The sequence below is a fragment of the Musca autumnalis genome, unplaced genomic scaffold (assembly GCF_047663935.1).
Source record: "Musca autumnalis isolate F117 unplaced genomic scaffold, ASM4766393v1 scaffold_3, whole genome shotgun sequence".
NCBI classification, from domain to species: Eukaryota; Metazoa; Arthropoda; class Insecta; order Diptera; family Muscidae; genus Musca; species Musca autumnalis.
Genome location: NW_027411866.1, coordinates 254,893,083 through 254,911,979, shown reverse-complemented (window position 1 = coordinate 254,911,979; position 18,897 = coordinate 254,893,083). Strand labels below are relative to the sequence as shown.

Here is an 18,897-nt window from a genome sequence, read left to right as displayed (position 1 = left end):
ATCAGGAAGCATGTACTTGCTTACGAAAAACATGATATCGCTGTAAACAGGACCACTAGGTAAAGGGACTCTTAACCGGGTTGCTCTGTTTATGAGATGTCACGCGTACTATTTTAGCTAATGTTTTCGAATTTTTTTGGGGGAGATACCGGAAGGAGTGGATCTACAAGCACCACCTTCGAATTTCATCTAATATTCGAAGAAATATTACGATATGAAAAGTGTGGACCAACTCAGTATTTAGTTCGAGAGATGTCGTGCTCTCCAGCCACTACATGGTGCCATAGAGGGTTTTTACACTTGTCGGTCTGTTTTCTCAAGAAATATGGACTTGCCCCTGAAAAAACTTTTACCGTCGTAATTGAGGCAGCGAATGAAATTTGCTTCAACAAAACTCAAAGTGATTCCAGAGCCGTTCTTAAAATGAACTTATCCAAAATTTTGTGTGGGAGGTACCCGAAGGAGTGGACAAATATAGTCCGTATTCGAACCTGATATATATTTGGTAGATATATTGGGATGTGTAAAATATGGACCAAATCGGTCACCACCATCAAGATTTATCATGCGCACAGTTTTTCCGAACATTTTTGAACTCTTGGGGGAGGTACTTGAAGGAGTGGACTGATATGGCTTATCTTCGAACTTAAACTAAGTTTTGACAATATATTACGAAGGCTAAATTTTAGACCGAGTCTGCAGATCCGTTCAAGCGTTATCTTGCTCTCCAACCACTACATACGGTGTCATAGGGGTTTTTTTTTTGTACCATTCAGGCTATTTTCTCAGGAAATATGGACTTGCCCCTGATGAAAGTTGTACTGTCGTATAGAGGACAGTAAATAGAAGTTGCTACAATAAAAATCAAAGCGATTCGAGAGTAGGTCCTAAAGTGAACTTATCCGAAATTTTGTGTGAGAGGTACCTGAAAGAGTAGACAAATATAGTCCATATTCGAACGTGATATATATCTGGTAGATATATGTATTAGGATATGCAAAGTATAGATTACATCGGTCACTCCCTTCAAGAGTTATCGTACGCACAAATTTTCCGAACATTTTCGAACTTTTGTGGGGGAGGTACCAGAAGGAGTGGACCGATATAATCCATCGTTGAACTTGAACTAAGTTTGGACAAAATATTACAAAAGCCAAATTTTGGACCGAATCGGTTGATCCGTTCGAGAGTTATCTTGCGCTCCAACCACTACACACGGTGTCAGAGGGTTTTTTGTAACTTTCAGGCTATTTTCTCAGGAAGTATGGACTTGCCCCTAATGAAACTTACAGCGTCGTATAGAGGACAGCGAATACAACTTGCGTAAACAAAAATCAAAGCGATTCGAGACCAGGTCCTAAACTGAACTTTTCCGAAATTTTGTGTGGGAGGTACCCGAAGGAGTGGACCGATTGATTCCATATTGGAACCTCATCTAAGTCTAGTAGAAATTTCACGATATGCAAAGTAGGGACCAAATTGGTTACTCCCTTCAAGAGTTATCGTGCGCACAAATTTTCCGAACATTTCCGAAGTTTTGTGGGGGTGGTAGCGGAAGAAGTGGGCCGATATAACCCATCTCCGAACTTAAACTGAGTTTGGAATAAATATTGAGATGACTAAATCAACTCCAAATTGTCTGAAACACATTTCGTCCAAACATACTTGGAGTCTAAAACCATTATTTCGATGAGGCAAATTTTGCCCGTATGAAAGTATAAAAACATAAATGTTAGCAATTTTTAATCGAACTAGCTGTAATACGACATTTGAGGTTCTCTGTGGTCACGAAACTACTCCACGAAAAATCGTGAACGTAGGTCCATGTTTTGATATAGATCCCATATAACGGGGAGGTACCGTTACGTATTTTGAGGATTTTAGCTAAAATGTTTAACCGAACTAGCTGTAATTTTACATTTGAAGTTCTCAGTGGTTCCTCCCGATTTTCAGTATTTTGAGGATCTTAGCAACATTAACGGAACTACCCGTAATTTGACATTTTGGGTTTCTTGCAATTGCAAATAAAGTTGTCAAGATAGGTCCACACTTTAATAGACCCGATATAAAGGTACCACCTGGTTGAACACATTTTTATATTAGATAATTTAGGTATTTGGGTTATCCATTGTCGAAAAAGTTTTGAACAGGAAAGGAAAATAATTATTCCATTTTTGTTAAGAATATTTTAGGGTGGAGGGCATAAAAAGTTCGGTCCGACCGAACTTAACGTCTTTTTACTTGTTATATTTATCTTTTGATTCTATATCATTGAGCTAATATGAAACGGGGTGAACTTATTGATATGAGAGAAGTCACCCCTTGTCCCTTCAGGGATGTTTGTGGGAGCATGTGTTTGTATTCTGCAAATCATCATCACCTTTAATGAGAACTTACTGTAACAATTTTGATGCCAAAAGGCCAATAGTTGTTGCTGGTAAACATGTTCATATGAAAAGTTCAAAACTGTAAGAGACACTGCAATTAGGTGTTGCCATTGCGTCCCGGATATTCGGACAGCCACAGACAATATGACTGTGACAACAGAATAAGAAGAATACGGAGGTAGGCGATAACTAGTGTAAATTTAAGCGTTCTACATTCATTGGAAGAATAATATACAAAAATAAAATCAACTGAATGTGTCTGGACTGGCAAATGTGAATGTAACTCTCACCGTCGTCTTTGCCGTTTTCGTTTACGAATAAGAATAATTCTGTGTTGACACTGCTCCTCACAACGCTGAATGTGTAACGAACGCTTCTTCGGCCCTCCGAATAAACTGTGTATTTTCATTGTGTTTCAAGTTTTCAAAGACAAAAAAGCGCATATCTAAAGCCGTAGAGATTTACACTGGAACGTCCAAACAAAACGAACTACAAAACGTTATCAAAATCTGCCAAATATCTGAAGCAAAATTCTTATCAATATTTTCCGTTTTCCAGCACCCCAACTTGCTGATAAAAAAATATCCCGCAAAACTAACAACAAATATCAAGGCAAACTGAAGCAAGCAGAGAGAAAAAAGCCAGTAATTATTAAATTTTAAGAAACTTATTTTAACGTATTTCATGTGAGCGGGGAGCTACAATCGCAACAGACAACTCAAAAGCAAACACCTTCGTTTTTCGTTCATCGTAGCAAAACAAACAAAACGATACAAAATAAAAAATAATAATTAATACTGGAGCAGAAAGAGCACAGTAAAAACAATTAACACACAACAAGCGCCGATTCATTGGCTGAGTGTAGTGGAATTTTTGCCGCCAGCGTAACGACGGGCCTTCTTCTGTTCCCCCCAAAAACAACAAACACACAGAAGAAACAAAAAACAAGAACAACACATACTCCCTCACGCATGAACTGAACAGTAACAAAAAATGGCAAGAGATCGATTGCCAGAATTAATACAGGTGAGCTGCTTAGAGTCATAGAAGAGTGCTGGAACGGCACACAAGCGACAAGTTCTAAATAATTCGGAATTTTCGTTAATATTTTTTTTATTTTGTTATTCTTTACTTCCGCTCCTGCCCAACTTCAAAAATTTCTGTAACGGTTGATGCCCGCCACAGCGTGCCAAAAGCTGCAACAATAATCTCTCCAATGGTGCCTCCGAACAGCAGCGCAAAAGTCTGGAAGCTATAACAATGCAGCAAAGTACACACGTCGATGACATCTTGAATCCGGTAAGTTAATGACCTTCGAAGAGACAGACTAACGGACAGACTGTCTTATGTACATACATATATGCATATATCATATCAAGAAATTAAATTAGCCTCATTCTTTAATGTTTGGATTCCGGGAATTCAGGCCATTTTAATAAAACTTATTTTTTATACTTTTAATAGAAGACCAGATTTGACATTTCTTACTCCACATTAAGAAAAAGAAAACTCGACAAGCTTAAATGTGTGACACGAGCTGCTATAGGCGGCCGAGATACATGCCCCGCCACAAAGAACCCAGCTTTGAAAATACAGACGTGCACATTTACAGCAAAGAATTCCATTTTTTTATTTTTTTACGAGAACAAAAAACAAAACAATTAAAAATTATTTATTTGTTGTTGTTTTAGCCAATAAAAACAATTAGCCATATTAAAAAGTTGGCAAACAACGACCAATTGTAGCCACTACAACAAATGAAATCACAGCAGCAGCACTAACCACTTGAGGTTTTCCTTTCACTCACAGTTAGGCCTATAACGACATGGATCTGTAAACAATTTCCCATTGAGAGTAATGGAAATTTGCCCATAAGGATTGGCCTCCTTTTTCTGAGTATATCAGCCAAGTATAACTTCTCTATAAGTTGTGTCGTAGTTAGTTCGGCACAACGTTCGGACCTGGCGATGAAAAAGAAATCCTATAATAATAAAAATAGAACCCCCGACTTCACTCATTGATATAGAGAGATATTTGTGGGCAATAGTTTTCTTGAGTCTCAGGGACATGGGATAACGAGCCCCAAACTCCAGCAGGGTTTACCAGTAACCAGATCAAATAGGACTGAAACTGGAAAAAAGTCGTTTACCACATTCGGCCAGAGTTCCCGTTTGAATTCTTAATACCATCAGACATCTTTACGATTTTGTCAGAGGCACTTTCACTCATATAAAAACGTGGTCGTTCGTCAATCTCAGGGCGGAAAAGGTAATAGGTCACTCTGCTCAGAGTGCGAAAGCTATACAAAGGTGTTGATTGACTGATCCCATCAAAAATACTCATTACAAAATCCCCTATCATTATTTTAACAAGAGCATGTAGCGCGATATTGGTAGGTAATTTTTACCACCTTAATAAGTAGTTAAAGAAGCAGTCACGATTTTAATTGCTAAATAAGTAGCAGTCATTAAGTCATCTCTAATTTGTTAAAATAATAGGTTAGTAGAGTTTTTGTAATGAGTATTTTTGCAGGGATCCACCAGTGTGGCGCTCGTGTTACACAATAAAGTCTGGCCAGTAGCGCGATTCTCTAACGCATGTTTTGAGTTACCGACAAAAAATCGGTAAAATTATAAATCAAAATTATTAATGATAAGTTTAAATATAAGTTGACGGCACTCTTGCAATCGGTAGAACTTTACGATCACAAGTAAAAAAGTATCATCGGCTTTGCCGACAGAGATATACCCTAAGCCTACGAACAAATTGAATATATTTAGGGTATTTTCAGAATTTCGTAACCCTTTTTGGACATTTGAACTTGCCGACAAAAATGTGGATTAGGATTAAAGTTCAAAAGTATTGCGGAGGAAATACTTAAAGTAATGGACCGACATAGTCCATTAGGCAAGTGGATATTATTTTGGGAGTCATATCTTTTCGATAGGTATTGCGCCCACTAGTCATTTCAGTGGGTCATCGTATAACTTTTGGACCAGTATGCCAGGAAGCATTGACTTGCCCACGGAAAACATAATATCACTGTAAGCAGGACCACAAGGAGCAACATCGGTATACATTTCCAACGGATCCTTGAACATACCCTAAACTGCACTTAGACAGTAATGTAATGTCTAATGTCAAAAAGTTGGCAACCCTGTTTGCATAAACCTGCGTTTTACGAGTGCTCCGTGGATGTTTAAGAAAAAAATCATTTATCTAATTATCCAACGATTACTAAAACTCAGAGACTACTTTTGTTGAGTGAACGTGCTAATGAGAATTGGAGAATATTGAAATAATGCCGGGAAAGAGCCGCAAAAGCACAAAAATAAATAAAAAAATTGTTTGTTGGCAGTGCAAGTTGGTGATAAACGAAGATGTGGAAGACAATATATCATGCGATAAATGCGAGAAAACAATGCATGTCCGATGTACGAAAATAGACGAAAGAGAATTTGACCGCCTGGTTGAGAATGAGGACGAGCAGTATATATGTCATTTGTGCAAAAGAGATGACAGTACGTCCATAAAAGATGAGCTGATGTTTATTAAAGACAAACTAAACCAGCTGGTTGAGATAAAAAACTCAATTTCGTTTCTATCTACCAAGTATGAAGATGTGATGAAGATAATGATTGAAAACAAGAAACAGCTGGATGTAATAAAGAAAGAAAATAATGCATTGAAACAAGAGATTATATATTTGAAATCTTCTGTAAAACGTCTTAACGATAACAAAGTTAAAAACGACTGCATCGTTTTTGGGATCAAAAATAATGAAAATAAAAATGCTATTGATGTGGCTACTGATTTGTCGAAGGTTATGGGAGCTACCGTCGGGAAGGAAGATATAGAGGACGCTTTCTTCAGTGGAAGGTCTAAAGAAAACAAACAGCTGATTATAAAGTTTTCGCAAAAGAAATCAAAGGATGAATTTATGAAGGCGAAGTCAGCACTAAAGAATAAGGAGAACATGGAGAAGGTTTTTATTAATGATTTATTAAGCAATGAGACTTCAAAATTGTTGTCATATGCTAAAACCTTGAAGGCAGTAGGGTACATTTCAGTGTATACAAATCATGGTCGTATTTTTGCCAAAAAGTCAGATTCTTCACGAGCCAAGTTAATTCGAACGGAAGATGATGTCGATATGCTATTGATGGATGCAACTACCCAAAGCCAAAAACCAAGGCGTAGCCTACAAAGAAAAATTAATGTTGATATTGGCAGCAGTGATGATGATGGGGTGTTAGATGACAAATCATAATTTTTCGTTTTTTTTATTTCTTTAATTATTGTTAGTTTTTGAATCAATTATTCCATTTTCTATGAATTATTTCAAAAATCTAGATTCTTATAAAAATTTTTTAACTGAATGTAATAACAATTATATCAGTATTGTTACAGTGAATATGAGGAGCATTTCGTCTATTCATAAATTTAATCAATTTAGAAACGTTATTGCCAATCTACCTAAATTGCCTGACATTTTAGCTATAAATGAAATATGATTTTCCAGTGATTGTACCCAGTTATATAACATTCCGCACTTTAGTGGAGTACACAGTTGCCGTAGCGATGGCTACGGCGGAACGTCATTGTACGTCAATAATCGGTTTAAATACACGGTTATATCTTGCGAGTGTATTAATTTTGTCAATATTGTCCATATTAGATTGCATAATTTAAAGATGATAGGGAAAACGCTGCATGTATTATCTTACTATAGATCCCAAAGGTGTAATGTACCAGTATTTTTAGACATAATGGAGGAAAGGTTAGAAAGCACTGCTACCTGTTCTTCAATCGTATTGGGAGATTCCAACATTGATCTGAATGGTCCTAATGCTAAAGACATTTTGGAACTCTTCAATACATTTGATCATCATAGTTGCCACAATTTAATCACTAGGCCACAAAGTGGTTCTAGCATTGACAATATATTTGCCAATACCAAAGTGTCTATGAAAATTGAATCCGTTGAAATTGATCTAAGTGATCATAATATGTTATTTTGTAGGGTAATGGCAAATCATGGTGACAATTGTTCTTACAACGTAAAAAGGAAAGTGTGCGATTACAGAAAGGTTGAAAGATTATTGCTTGAAGGCATTTCGGAACTGCAAACTGTATCGGACCCTTCAGTTATGTCAAGTGATCTTATACGACTTATTACGCATGTTGTTAATGAAAGTACATCGGTGGCTTCTGAAAATCGTCTAAAAAAGTATGATGTGTCTCCGTGGATAAATAAGCATTTAGGAGAATTAATAAAAGAGAAGGACAAGCTTTTAAAAATGAGGAGAAGACATCGTAAGGTACATCAATAAAAGAGCGTTTGAAACGAATTAGTCGGATAATCAAAAGGTCTACGCGAGTTTGCATGAATAATTATTATGATGATAATATAAGAAAATATAGTGGTGATCCAAAAAAGTGTTGGAGATTTCTTAACAAAACCTTAGGTAAATCTTCAGAGAAGGGCATATGTGTGACTGGTGAAGGGGGTGATGTCATATACGACGAACAGGTATTATCAGATAAGTTCAATGACTATTTCATCAATTCGGTAACCACTGTAAGAGAAAATATACCTAAATATGCAAACGATAATCCAAATTTGTTAAGAACGCTGAGAAGTCATAATGGTTGTTTTCATTTTCAAATGGTTACTATGAATGTAGTAAAAGATGTCATACTAAATATGAACTCTTCAAAAAGTCCTGGAGATGACGGTATCTCTATTGAATTTTTAAAACGATTTTCTGATTTGCTATCCCCCTTAATAGCAAATATTTTTAACTGTATGGTAACTGTAGCAGAGTATCCCTATGTTTTGAAACATCACAAAATTGTTGCCATACCAAAGTTACCTAATCCTACGATGGTCGATCAATTCAGGCCAATAGCACTTCTATCGTCATTGGATAAAATAATTGAGAGAATCATGCATATGCAATTGATGTCCTATCTCGAAGAGAGCTCTTTAATTCATCGTTCTCAGTTTGCATACATCAAAGGAGGTGGTACTGACACGGCAGTCATTAAGGCGATTAATTTAATCTGTGGGGGTTTAGACCGCGGGCATTCAGGAGTAGCTGGACTCTTTTATGATTTCAGTAAGGCGTTTGATCTAGTCGATCATGATATTTTGCTGAACAAATTAACTTATTATGGCATAAGGAATAAAGAGCTTGAACTCATAAGAAGTTACTTTGAAAATAGAACTCAATTTGTCCAAGTGGGAGAAAGTAGAAGTTCGGTTCGATCCATTTGCAGTGGAGTTCCTCAGGGGAGCATTTTAGGACCGCTATTTTTCATGCTGTACGTAAACGATATAAATAATCTTGGCCTATTGGGGTCAATAGTAATGTTTGCGGACGACATCGCAATTTTTTACCCATATACACATGAAAAAGTCCTACGGGTAAAGTTGGAAAGAGATTCGTCGTTGGTTGCGGAATTTGCCAGACTTAATAGGCTTGTTTTAAATCCAAAGACCAAACTTTTAAGATTTAGGCCATCCTTTCCTATGATGAATAATAACTTTGAATTCTTTGTTGAAGGTAGTCTTGTGCGAGAAGTAAATGAAATAAGGTACTTAGGCGTACAATTAAAGAGCAATTTGAAGTGGGATGGCCACATAAAGTACGTAAAGGCGAAAATTGCCTCTGCCATTGGGATTTTGTTTAAACTAAAAGCAAAGCTGAGTGTGGATATTAGATTGTTGATGTACAAAGCGTTGATTCACTCTCACTTAGAGTATATGGTCATCGTGTACGGACATAAATTGACAAACGAATTAACATCCCTGCAAACATTACAAAATAAGGCCTTACGGTGTGTGTTTAATTTGCCTAATCGATATAACACTTTGTCATTATATAAAGATTTTGGAAAGAACATATTACCAATAAGGGGTTTGTATAAGAAACATTTACTAGTATATGTTTATAAATCAATTCATAATATAGGTGATAGAGCAATAACTTTTAATAATAATAATAATACAAATGTTGTTACCAGGGGCTCGTCGAATTTAAGACCTACAAGATGTAGACTCGAAGTCACGAAACAACGTATTGATTATGCGGGAAGTAATGAATTTAATAATATACCGTTGTTTGTAAAACAAAGTAGAACATTATCAATATTTAAGAGACGGGTAAAAGATCATTTGTTATCTAATTTGGAAATGCTTCTCTGACACTTTGCTTTACTTTGTATGTTCTCATTTTATTTTATTATTTTCTTGTAGTATATTGATTACTATTTACTTATTATTAATTACTATTATATTTGTTATGAATTAATGCTTAAATAGTTTAGTTGCCAACTGGCCCCAGTAATGTCAATACTGGCGCGGGGCCACATTGTTTAGTTTATTGAATATTTTGTGATTTATTAATAAATGAATTAAAAAAAAAAAAAATGTTGAACTTTTGTGGGGGAGGTACCCTAAGGAGCGGGCCGATATGGACAATTTTAGCAGTTAAACAAAATGTTGACAAAATATTAGGAGATCCAATGTTTGGACCAAATTGGTTGCCCCGTTCAAGAGATATCGTACATACCATTTTAGTGACACTTTCTTAAATACAGGGGGGAAGTGCCGTAAGTTGTGGACCAGTAATGGCCATCTTCGAACTGAAACTAAGTATGGACAAAATAGGATGGAGCCCAAATATGGACCAAATGTGTGCGCTCCATCCACTACATATGGTGCCATAGGGGATTTTTACATCTTTCGGGCTGTTTTCTCAAGAAGTATGGACTTGCCCCTGAAAAAACGTTTACCGTCGTAATTGAGGCAACGAATGCAAGTTGCTTTAACAAAAACCAAAGTGATTTGAGAGCAGGTCTTAAAGTGAACTTATCCGAAATTTTGTCGGGGAAGTACTTGAAGGAGTGGACAAATATAGTCCATATTCGAACCTGATCTATATCTGGTAGATATATTAGGATGTGTAAAGAATGGACCAAATAGGTCACTCACTTCAAGAGTTGTCGTGCGCACAATTTTTTCGAACATTTTTGAACTTTTGTGGGGGAGGTAGATGAAGGAGTGGACCGATATGGTTTATCATCAAACTTAAACTTTGGACAAAATATTACGAAGGCCAAATTTTGGACCGAATCGGCAGATTGTGCGCTCCAACCACTACATATATGTGCTGAAATTTTCCATCATTATACAGTCGCTAATGTGTGAAATATTGAGGATTTTCCTTAAGCCATTTACTTTTTGCGTCCGTACCAGCAAAACTGCGGTGGAATTACGTCCCCACATTACCTGCGTGGGTAGATATGGAATGTTTTTATTTCGAGTCATATGACATTGCTAGCTAGTGCAAACAACCTCTTAGAGAATCGGACTACAACAGTCTTTTCTGGTGAAAGCTACCGCTCAACACTATATCAAGAGGGAAGCGAAGCCCATACGTTGGATTTTTTTGGTGTTTGCTACATAGACATGAAAACTCTATGGACGGCAACCACTCTCTAAGAGCACTACAAGTAAATCTAAAGGGATACAGGCGACGCATGGTATCGCTGCTCCAGTCCAATGGTGCCTACCATCGACATTATCTACTTGCTTAATTTCACAAAATCCTGGTCAGTGTCGAGCAGACCGCCGGAGGGTTGGCCAAGTTTGAAACGTTGGATAATAAATATTATGTGTGGATGCCAGTCGTACGTAGAAGTCAGGAACATATAGATCTAAAAGTGTGCGGACGATTGTATGATCTTGGCGTCAGGTACCTTCCCATATATCATTTGTGAAAGGGCGAACTCCTATTTGACTAATCGTATCACCTTTTTTCACGCGAGGAATATGCAAATATCCGCCACTAAATCTACGGCCACTCTGTTCACTACATGGACGGCAGAGGTGAGCGCTGAATTGATGTCATGGTTGATGGAAGCAGAATTCCCAGCACCACCTACCCCAAGATTCTAGGGGTCACATTCGACAGCATGTACATGTCGTCCGCGCATGCTCCAACTATCTGCGAACTTCATCCTCAAGTCCCTAGCCGGCAGCACTTGGAGCACAGATAAAGAAACCTTGTTCACCACATATAATGCAATAGATATGACTGTGCGGTTCCAGTATGGTCCGCGAATAAGTTCAACGCAAAATATTCAAACCTGTCAGAATGTCGCCCTGAGAACTGTAACAGAGTGCCTCCTCATGTCTTTAGAGCACCATCTACATGTGGACACAAGGATTCTTCCATTACAGCTCAGGTGTTACGTTGAGAGCCATCCTAATCACCATATGGGGGATAGCACCACCAGCAACCTACCCCTCTCCAACCCTGACACTTCAGGAGGGATCTTCATGATCTAGAAGGAGAAGGTCCAACGTTAAAAGAGTGAACCCCTAGAGCATTCACACAGATGCAGTGTCATACGCCATAAACAAATGTCGTGTAAATGCGGTCCTCGAAGAACATATCCCATCTATCGCAGCTGAGAAGCATCAGTAGTGCGATTCTCTTAATTTTTTGAGTTACCGACAAATGTCGGTAAAATTAAAGTGCTTATAATTTCGGTAATTAACGATATTATCCAGTAAGTTAGCGACCAATAAAAAGTAGTCGAAAAGTTCTACCGACAGCAACAGTGCTGGCAACGTTTATTTGAACTTTTCATTCATAATTTTGCGTTTTAATGTTACCGATTTTTGTCGGTAACTCAAAAATTGAGTTAAAGAACCGCACTACAGCTGCCACAACAAACTGTTACAAAAAACAAACAAACTGTTATAAAACAACAAACTGTTATAAAAATTTCCAAACGTTCCTTAAACTGAACTTGAACAAAAATCTTAAATCTAAGGAGTGGACCGATATCGTGATTTTTGACCATAAACTAAGTTTGGACAAAATATTACGAAATCCTACGTATGGCCCAAATCAGTTGCTCTATTTAAGAGAATTCGCGCACCCCAGGGCCATAGGGCTATGGATTTATCGACCCCAAATGGTCTGAAGCGGATTTCGTTGAAAAATATTTGTGTTCTAAAATTTTACTTCGATGGCACCGCGACAAATACAACACACAACATCAGTTTTGTACTAGTTTCAAATAAAATCCAGCTCTCGGCAAACAAAAATCACACAAAACACTGATTCTAAGCGTGCTCATGTATGGTTCCGAAGCCTGGCAGATACGGAAGTATTTGGTGTGATTGATTGAAAATTTATTTAAAAGATCTACGGGCCAATCTGCAAACATATCGAGTTACAACAATTGCATTGACTAGGCCATGTCATAAGAATCACCGACTATGAACACACAAAAAAGGCGTATAAATATGGACTAACAAGCCTCCCGAATGACAAGATCAAAAATCATTCAAAATTAGGAAAATAGAGTAACAAAGAGATATAGAAGCGGAAATCTATGCTTAGTTCAGCTTAAAGGACAAATGTTCTGTCATAGGCCACATAATTCATTATGTATTGATATAGGAATATGGGAATATCCGTATAATTTGTTTTTTGCTTCTGTTGATGACATTTGCGACTTCTAAAAAATGGTTAATAACACTGTGAACCGAAATTTTGGGGGGTGGAAAATTCCTATTGGAGATGAAAGTCCTTGTTGAGTATATACAGAACCCCGAAGGACAGATTCGCCGTGAGTCGAACTTTCGCGATATGGCGTGATGAATATTTTGCTGGAGACCCTAAAAGCCATCTCAAATCAGCGTTATATCTTTGTTCGCTGTTGTTTAAGCTTATATTTAAGATGACATGTCTTCAGTCAAATCAAATGAGGATTTTTTTCGTAGAACATTTCGACCTTCTAACTCGCTTCCTTCTATGTCCTTTTCGTCCTTTATTTCAAGAACCGTAATAAAAGTGGTACAAGATGACATTTTTCCGCTTCGAAATATTCTACAAAAATGTGGCTCGGAAGATTTTAGGTACGGTTCCCAAAGACATAAAATCGATAAAATCTTGTTTAAGCGGTTGTTTTTCGCTTTTACCCGAATCTTGCTCAGACAGCCCTATATCTATTTATTTCAATATATTATTTGTTAACCTATTGGTGACCGAGAATTCTCGGAGTCATTAAAACTGTTGCATCTCGTTTTGCTAAGCACGTTAATTTAATAATTTTTTGGAATAAAAATCCGGATACCCGAATTATGGAACCGGTTATTCTGATATTAAAACCGAATTTTTATCCGGTTTTTATGAACCGATTAACCGTATATGTATATCATTAGAAAGCTATTAAAATTGTCTATCAGATATGATTAATATGCATTAAACATTTTAAGCGGCTTTGGTGCTGGAACAAAAAAACCGTATTTTCGAACTGTTTCTTAACGTTTGTGAGGATACATTTCTGTGCGTGAAAAAAATTATGATCATGACCTGGGGGGTGGAAAATTCTTTTTGGAGGTGAAAGCTCTTTGTGAGGACATACAGAATCCTGAAGGGCAGATCCGCCGTGAGTCCAACATTTGAGTTATGGCGGGTTGAATTCTGGGATGGTGACCCATTATTGCAAGTGTAAAAAGTTACGTAACTGAATTTCAAGTGGGTTTAGGGTTCTACTGGGACAATATCGGTTCATAAAAACCGGATAAAAATTCGGTTTTAATGTCAGAATAACCGGTTCCATAATTCGGGTATCCGGATCTTTATTCCAAAAAATTATTAAATTAACGTGCTTAGCAAAACGAGATGCAACAGTTTTAATGACTCCGAGAATTCTCGGTCACCAATAGGTTAACAATAATATATTGAAATAAATAGATATAGGGCTGTCTGAGCAAGATTCGGGTAAAAGCGAAAAACAACCGCTTAAACAAGATTTTATCGACTTTATGTCTTTGGGAACCGTACCTAAAATCTTCCGAGCCACATTTTTGTAGAATATTTCGAAGCGGAAAAATGTCATCTTGTACCACTTTTATTACGGTTCTTGAAATAAAGGACGAAAAGGACATAGAAGGAAGCGAGTTAGAAGGTCGAAATGTTCTACGAAAAAAATCCTCATTTGATTTGACTGAAGACATGTCATCTTAAATATAAGCTTAAACAACAGCGAACAAAGATATAACGCTGATTTGAGATGGCTTTTAGGGTCTCCAGCAAAATATTCATCACGCCATATCGCGAAAGTTCGACTCACGGCGAATCTGTCCTTCGGGGTTCTGTATATACTCAACAAGGGCTTTCATCTCCAATTTGTTGCACAGTGTAATTAATCAAACTTTCAAAATAAAAAAACATTTCAAGACCTTTCTGCAGAAATATACAAGTATAACATCTGAATGAAGCATTTTAGTTGTTTAGAGCAGCATTGTATATTTAAACGACAACAAAAAACTTGATTTCCTATAATTCACAGAGTGCAACGTACTTCTTAGTTCTGTTCAACAAAAACCCTGAACAAATCAATTATTATTATTTAACTGAACTTGACCACTAACTTTATAAAGAAAAGAAAAAAATACAAAATAAAAAAATCAATAACTACATAGATTTGTTATCAGCTGTCTGATTGGATTTTCAGAGATTTATTTTTTGATATGTTAAAGACAACACTATTTTCAATAGAAATACGAATAATGACAAATATACTTACCACGTGACGATATATTTTTATGTGTGTAGATCCGTCTGAAAATAAGAATATAATATATGTATGTATTAGTTATAAAGAAATTTTTAAAAAAACGTGTACTGTTTCTAATATTGCATCATATACAACCAGTTAATGTTTATATTAAAAATTTAATCTATCACCACAAAAGCTATTCAATCAATGAAAGAAATTAATCACTAAACCTGAATGACCTTGACAAATATTTATTAATAATAAATTGTTATGACGTTCGCCTGGGGAACACAGAGATAAGAAACAATGCACTCTTCCATCAATATGGCTAAATATTAGCACTGATAGGGAGAAGATGCACACGTTTTAATTGTGATTTTTGCGGAAATTAAAGGGCATTCGAATAAGATTCCTTATCATGTGCACACGAACCGATAAAGTTCCAGTATTTTTAATTAGTTTAATAACTTCAGCTATATGGGTATTTTAATGTAATCACTTCAACTATCATGACCTAGAGGGTTATATTGAAAAATAATATCTAGCGATGTCCCACACATCCAACCAATATGCAACGATCATTTCGCTGATGGTTATCAGAGCTTATCAGGCATATCAAATACAAGTGGCATATCTGTAAGCACAAAGTATTTTTGAAGATTTTTCCCTACCAAGTCTGTCTCTACAATCATTTTCAGTACTTATTTTTATTTTTAATCACGTTCAGAATTTCTTTCACTAAATAGAAAGTGATGTCGTCATCTAAAAGAGAACATTGCAATAGAAACATCGGAATGAACAATTAAATGTTATGAAGTTTTATATCGTCAGACTTACGCAAATTATGGTATTATACCAACTTTATATACATATGTATGTGTATGTTCCTACAATATCTCCGAAGGGACAAGGATTGAGTTTTACGTAGCTGAAATACACCGAAAATAGTCTACATTACACTGAAGAGTTTTTTTTCACCGCTGACAATGTGATGTTGTCTGGCCTGGAAATCAAATCCGGTCTTTCAGTGTGATAGGTGAGTGTGCCTGCCTTGCTTGTTTCTGATAAAAGAATAAATAAGACCGAGCCAAGCCTAGGTTACCCCACCCTTTTTTATTCTTTTATCAGAAGTAAGCAAAGCCTTAGAGGCCTAGGTACATAAGAAGCCTCGCCTGCTGGCCTTGCTTACTTCTGATAAAAGAATAAAGAATGCCGAGCCAATTTTCGAACTAGGTTGCCCTTTTCTTTTTTATTCTTTTATCAGAAGCAAACAAGGCAAGCAGGCAAGGCTGCTTATATACCCACCTTATACCAACTTTGATAAGTGACTCAACAAAATAATGGTTTCAGACCACACTTTCATTAAAAATGAATCCTTTTCAGACAATTTGAGGTCGACTTAGCGGTGTCCGTCCAAATGCCAGAAACCAACTAGCACGATGTAACCGATTTGGTACAACATTTTTCAAATGTAGAATAAGTAAAAATCCATCTTGGAGACTAATACCGGTTAACTCCTTCTAGTAACTACGAGTATACCACAAAAGTTCAAGAAATTTCGGTTAAGTGCAGGATAAGGGCTTTCGGGCATCGTTTGTGTTCCAAATATTGTTCTTGTGATTCTTATTACAACATAATTCTTCGTAGATCAGTCCATATATATTGAGATAATAGACAAAATTTACTTCCTTTACTTACATACATAGGTGACTCTATACCGAGCATGTGTCTTTTATGCTGAACTAAAAAATGATTTTTATTTCTCCCTAGTTCCTACTCTACTTTCTCAATTTCGAATTTCATGAAACTTGAATCTCGGTTTTCACTTGTTTACTCCATCGGAGCCTTACCCTTCCCGTTCTCCCTTTACCGCCACACGTATTTATATGCCTTTTTAATCAGAGCTCCGCTCTAATTCGCTCGAATTCCACTCGCGAGTGAAATTCGTCTTGAATTCGAGAAAGATGAGGGGGGCAAATTGCCCCCTTCCCCCAGCCAAACGAAAACATACCCCACCCTTAAATAAATTTGCCCCACCCCACCAAAAAAATTATATCCAAAAAAAACTTACACTCTCTCCCCAAATTTTCACTCGCGAGTAAATAGGAGCTATGTTTTTAATAGAGTTCATCATCGGTCATACTCGTGATATTGCGTTGCCAATGCAATAGTTACAACTCGATACGTTCAACTATGCCAATGCCTTTGTATAACTGTTACAGCTCGTGGTTCGTACGACGCACAGTGGTTTAGAATAGTTTTTTCCTGTTCAAAACTCTGTAACTTCTGAACGGATAGAGATATTTTCATAATTATACCCTCAGCCTTTAGGCTAAGGAGGGTATATACACTTTGATACGATGAAAATGTGCCTCATCGAAATAATGATTTTAGACCCCAAGTAAGTTTGGACGAAATGTGTTTCAGACAATTTAGAGTCGATCTAGCCATGTCCGTCCGTCTGTCTGTCTGTCTGTCTGTCCTGCTGGCTGGAGCGCACGATAACTCTCGAACGGATGAACCGATTCGTTTCAAATTTTGGCTTCCGCAATATTTTGCCCAAACTTAGTTTAAGTTCGAAGATGAGCTACATCGGTCCACTCCTTCCGGTACCTCCCCCACAAAAGTTCAAAAATGTTCGGAAAGTTTGTGCGCACGATAACTATTGAAGGGAGTGACCGATTTGGTCCATACTTTGTATAGTGTAAACTTTCTACCAGAGTAATATGTGGTTCCAATATGGTCTCAATAGGTCCACTCCTTCGGGTACCTCCCACACAAAATTTCGGAAAAATTCAGTTTAGGGTCATCTCTCGAATCGCTTTGATTTTCGTTTTAGCAAGTTGTATTCGCTGCTCTCCATACGACGGTACAAGTTTCATCAGGGGCAAGTCCATACTTCCTGAGAAAATAGCATGAAAGTTGCAAAAAAACCCCTATGACACCGTGTAAGGTGGTTGGAGCGCAAGATAACTCTCGAACGGATCTGCTGATTCGGTCCAAATTATGGTCTTAGTAATATTTTGTCCAAACATAGTTTAAGTTTGAAGATAAGCCATATCGGTCCACTCCTTAAGGTAACTCCCCCACAAAAGTTCAAAAATGTTCGGAAAAATTGTTCGTACGGTAACTCTTGAAGGGAGTGGCCGAATTGGTCTATACTTTACACATCCTAATATATCTACCAGATATAGATCAGGTTCAAATATGGACTATATTTGTCAACTCCATCCGGAACCTCCCACACAAAATTTCGGATAAGTTCACTTTAAGACCTGATATCGAATCACTTTGATTTTTGTTGAAGCAACTTGCATTCGCTGCCTCATTTACAATGGTAAAAGTTTTTTTAGGGGCAAGTCCATACTTCTTGAGCAAACAGACCGAAGAGTGTAAAAACCCCCTATGGCACCATATGTTGCGGCTGGAGATCCACTTCCATAACGGGCAATGTCGATCCATTCCTTTTAGTATCTCCTCCGCAAAACTTTTGATCTTTAATCCTAATCAACATTTTTGTCTGTTCAATAGCCCAAAATTTTTAAAACCCCCTAAATACATACCTATTTTGGAAAAAAATTGTTTCAATATACACAGGCTGAGGGTATATCTCTGTCGGCAAAGCCGACTGATACTTTTTTACTTGTTTTTTTCTACGACAGATAACACATTACTCGTAAAAACATTCAAATTTTTCATAATTTGCATCAAAATATGAGTGTTTTTGAGTTTTTCATATGTTCTAACTATTAAAAAAGTTCAAACAATAAACAACCATAAAATACATTTTTTTGGGGAAAAATTTTTTAATTTTCTTTTTGAAAAAAAAAATTTCAAACAAATTAAAAATTGGTCCCAGAAATAAAAAAATACTTCTTGGGTTTTCATAAACCTCATATAACACTTATTTCCCAAAAAA

The 18,897-nt window shown here is 36.8% G+C and overlaps 1 protein-coding gene across 11 annotated transcripts in view; it reads left to right on the top strand.

Moving 5' to 3' along the window:
- LOC141399378 (syntaxin-4-like) overlaps positions 1 to 18,897 on the top strand; it is a 41,505-nt gene that overhangs the window by 8,010 nt on the left and 14,598 nt on the right. For 10 of the 11 annotated variants that reach the window (XM_073978011.1, XM_073978012.1, XM_073978005.1 and 7 more), the window contains exons 2-3: positions 2,946 to 3,413; positions 3,573 to 3,686. In XM_073978011.1, coding sequence (XP_073834112.1) covers positions 3,381 to 3,413; positions 3,573 to 3,686 — 147 coding nt within the window. In that variant the 5' untranslated portion in view covers positions 2,946 to 3,380. Of the gene's footprint in view, positions 1 to 2,457; positions 2,566 to 2,945; positions 3,414 to 3,572; positions 3,687 to 18,897 lie in introns of those variants that run through there. The other variant, XM_073978014.1, reaches the window with a different exon arrangement.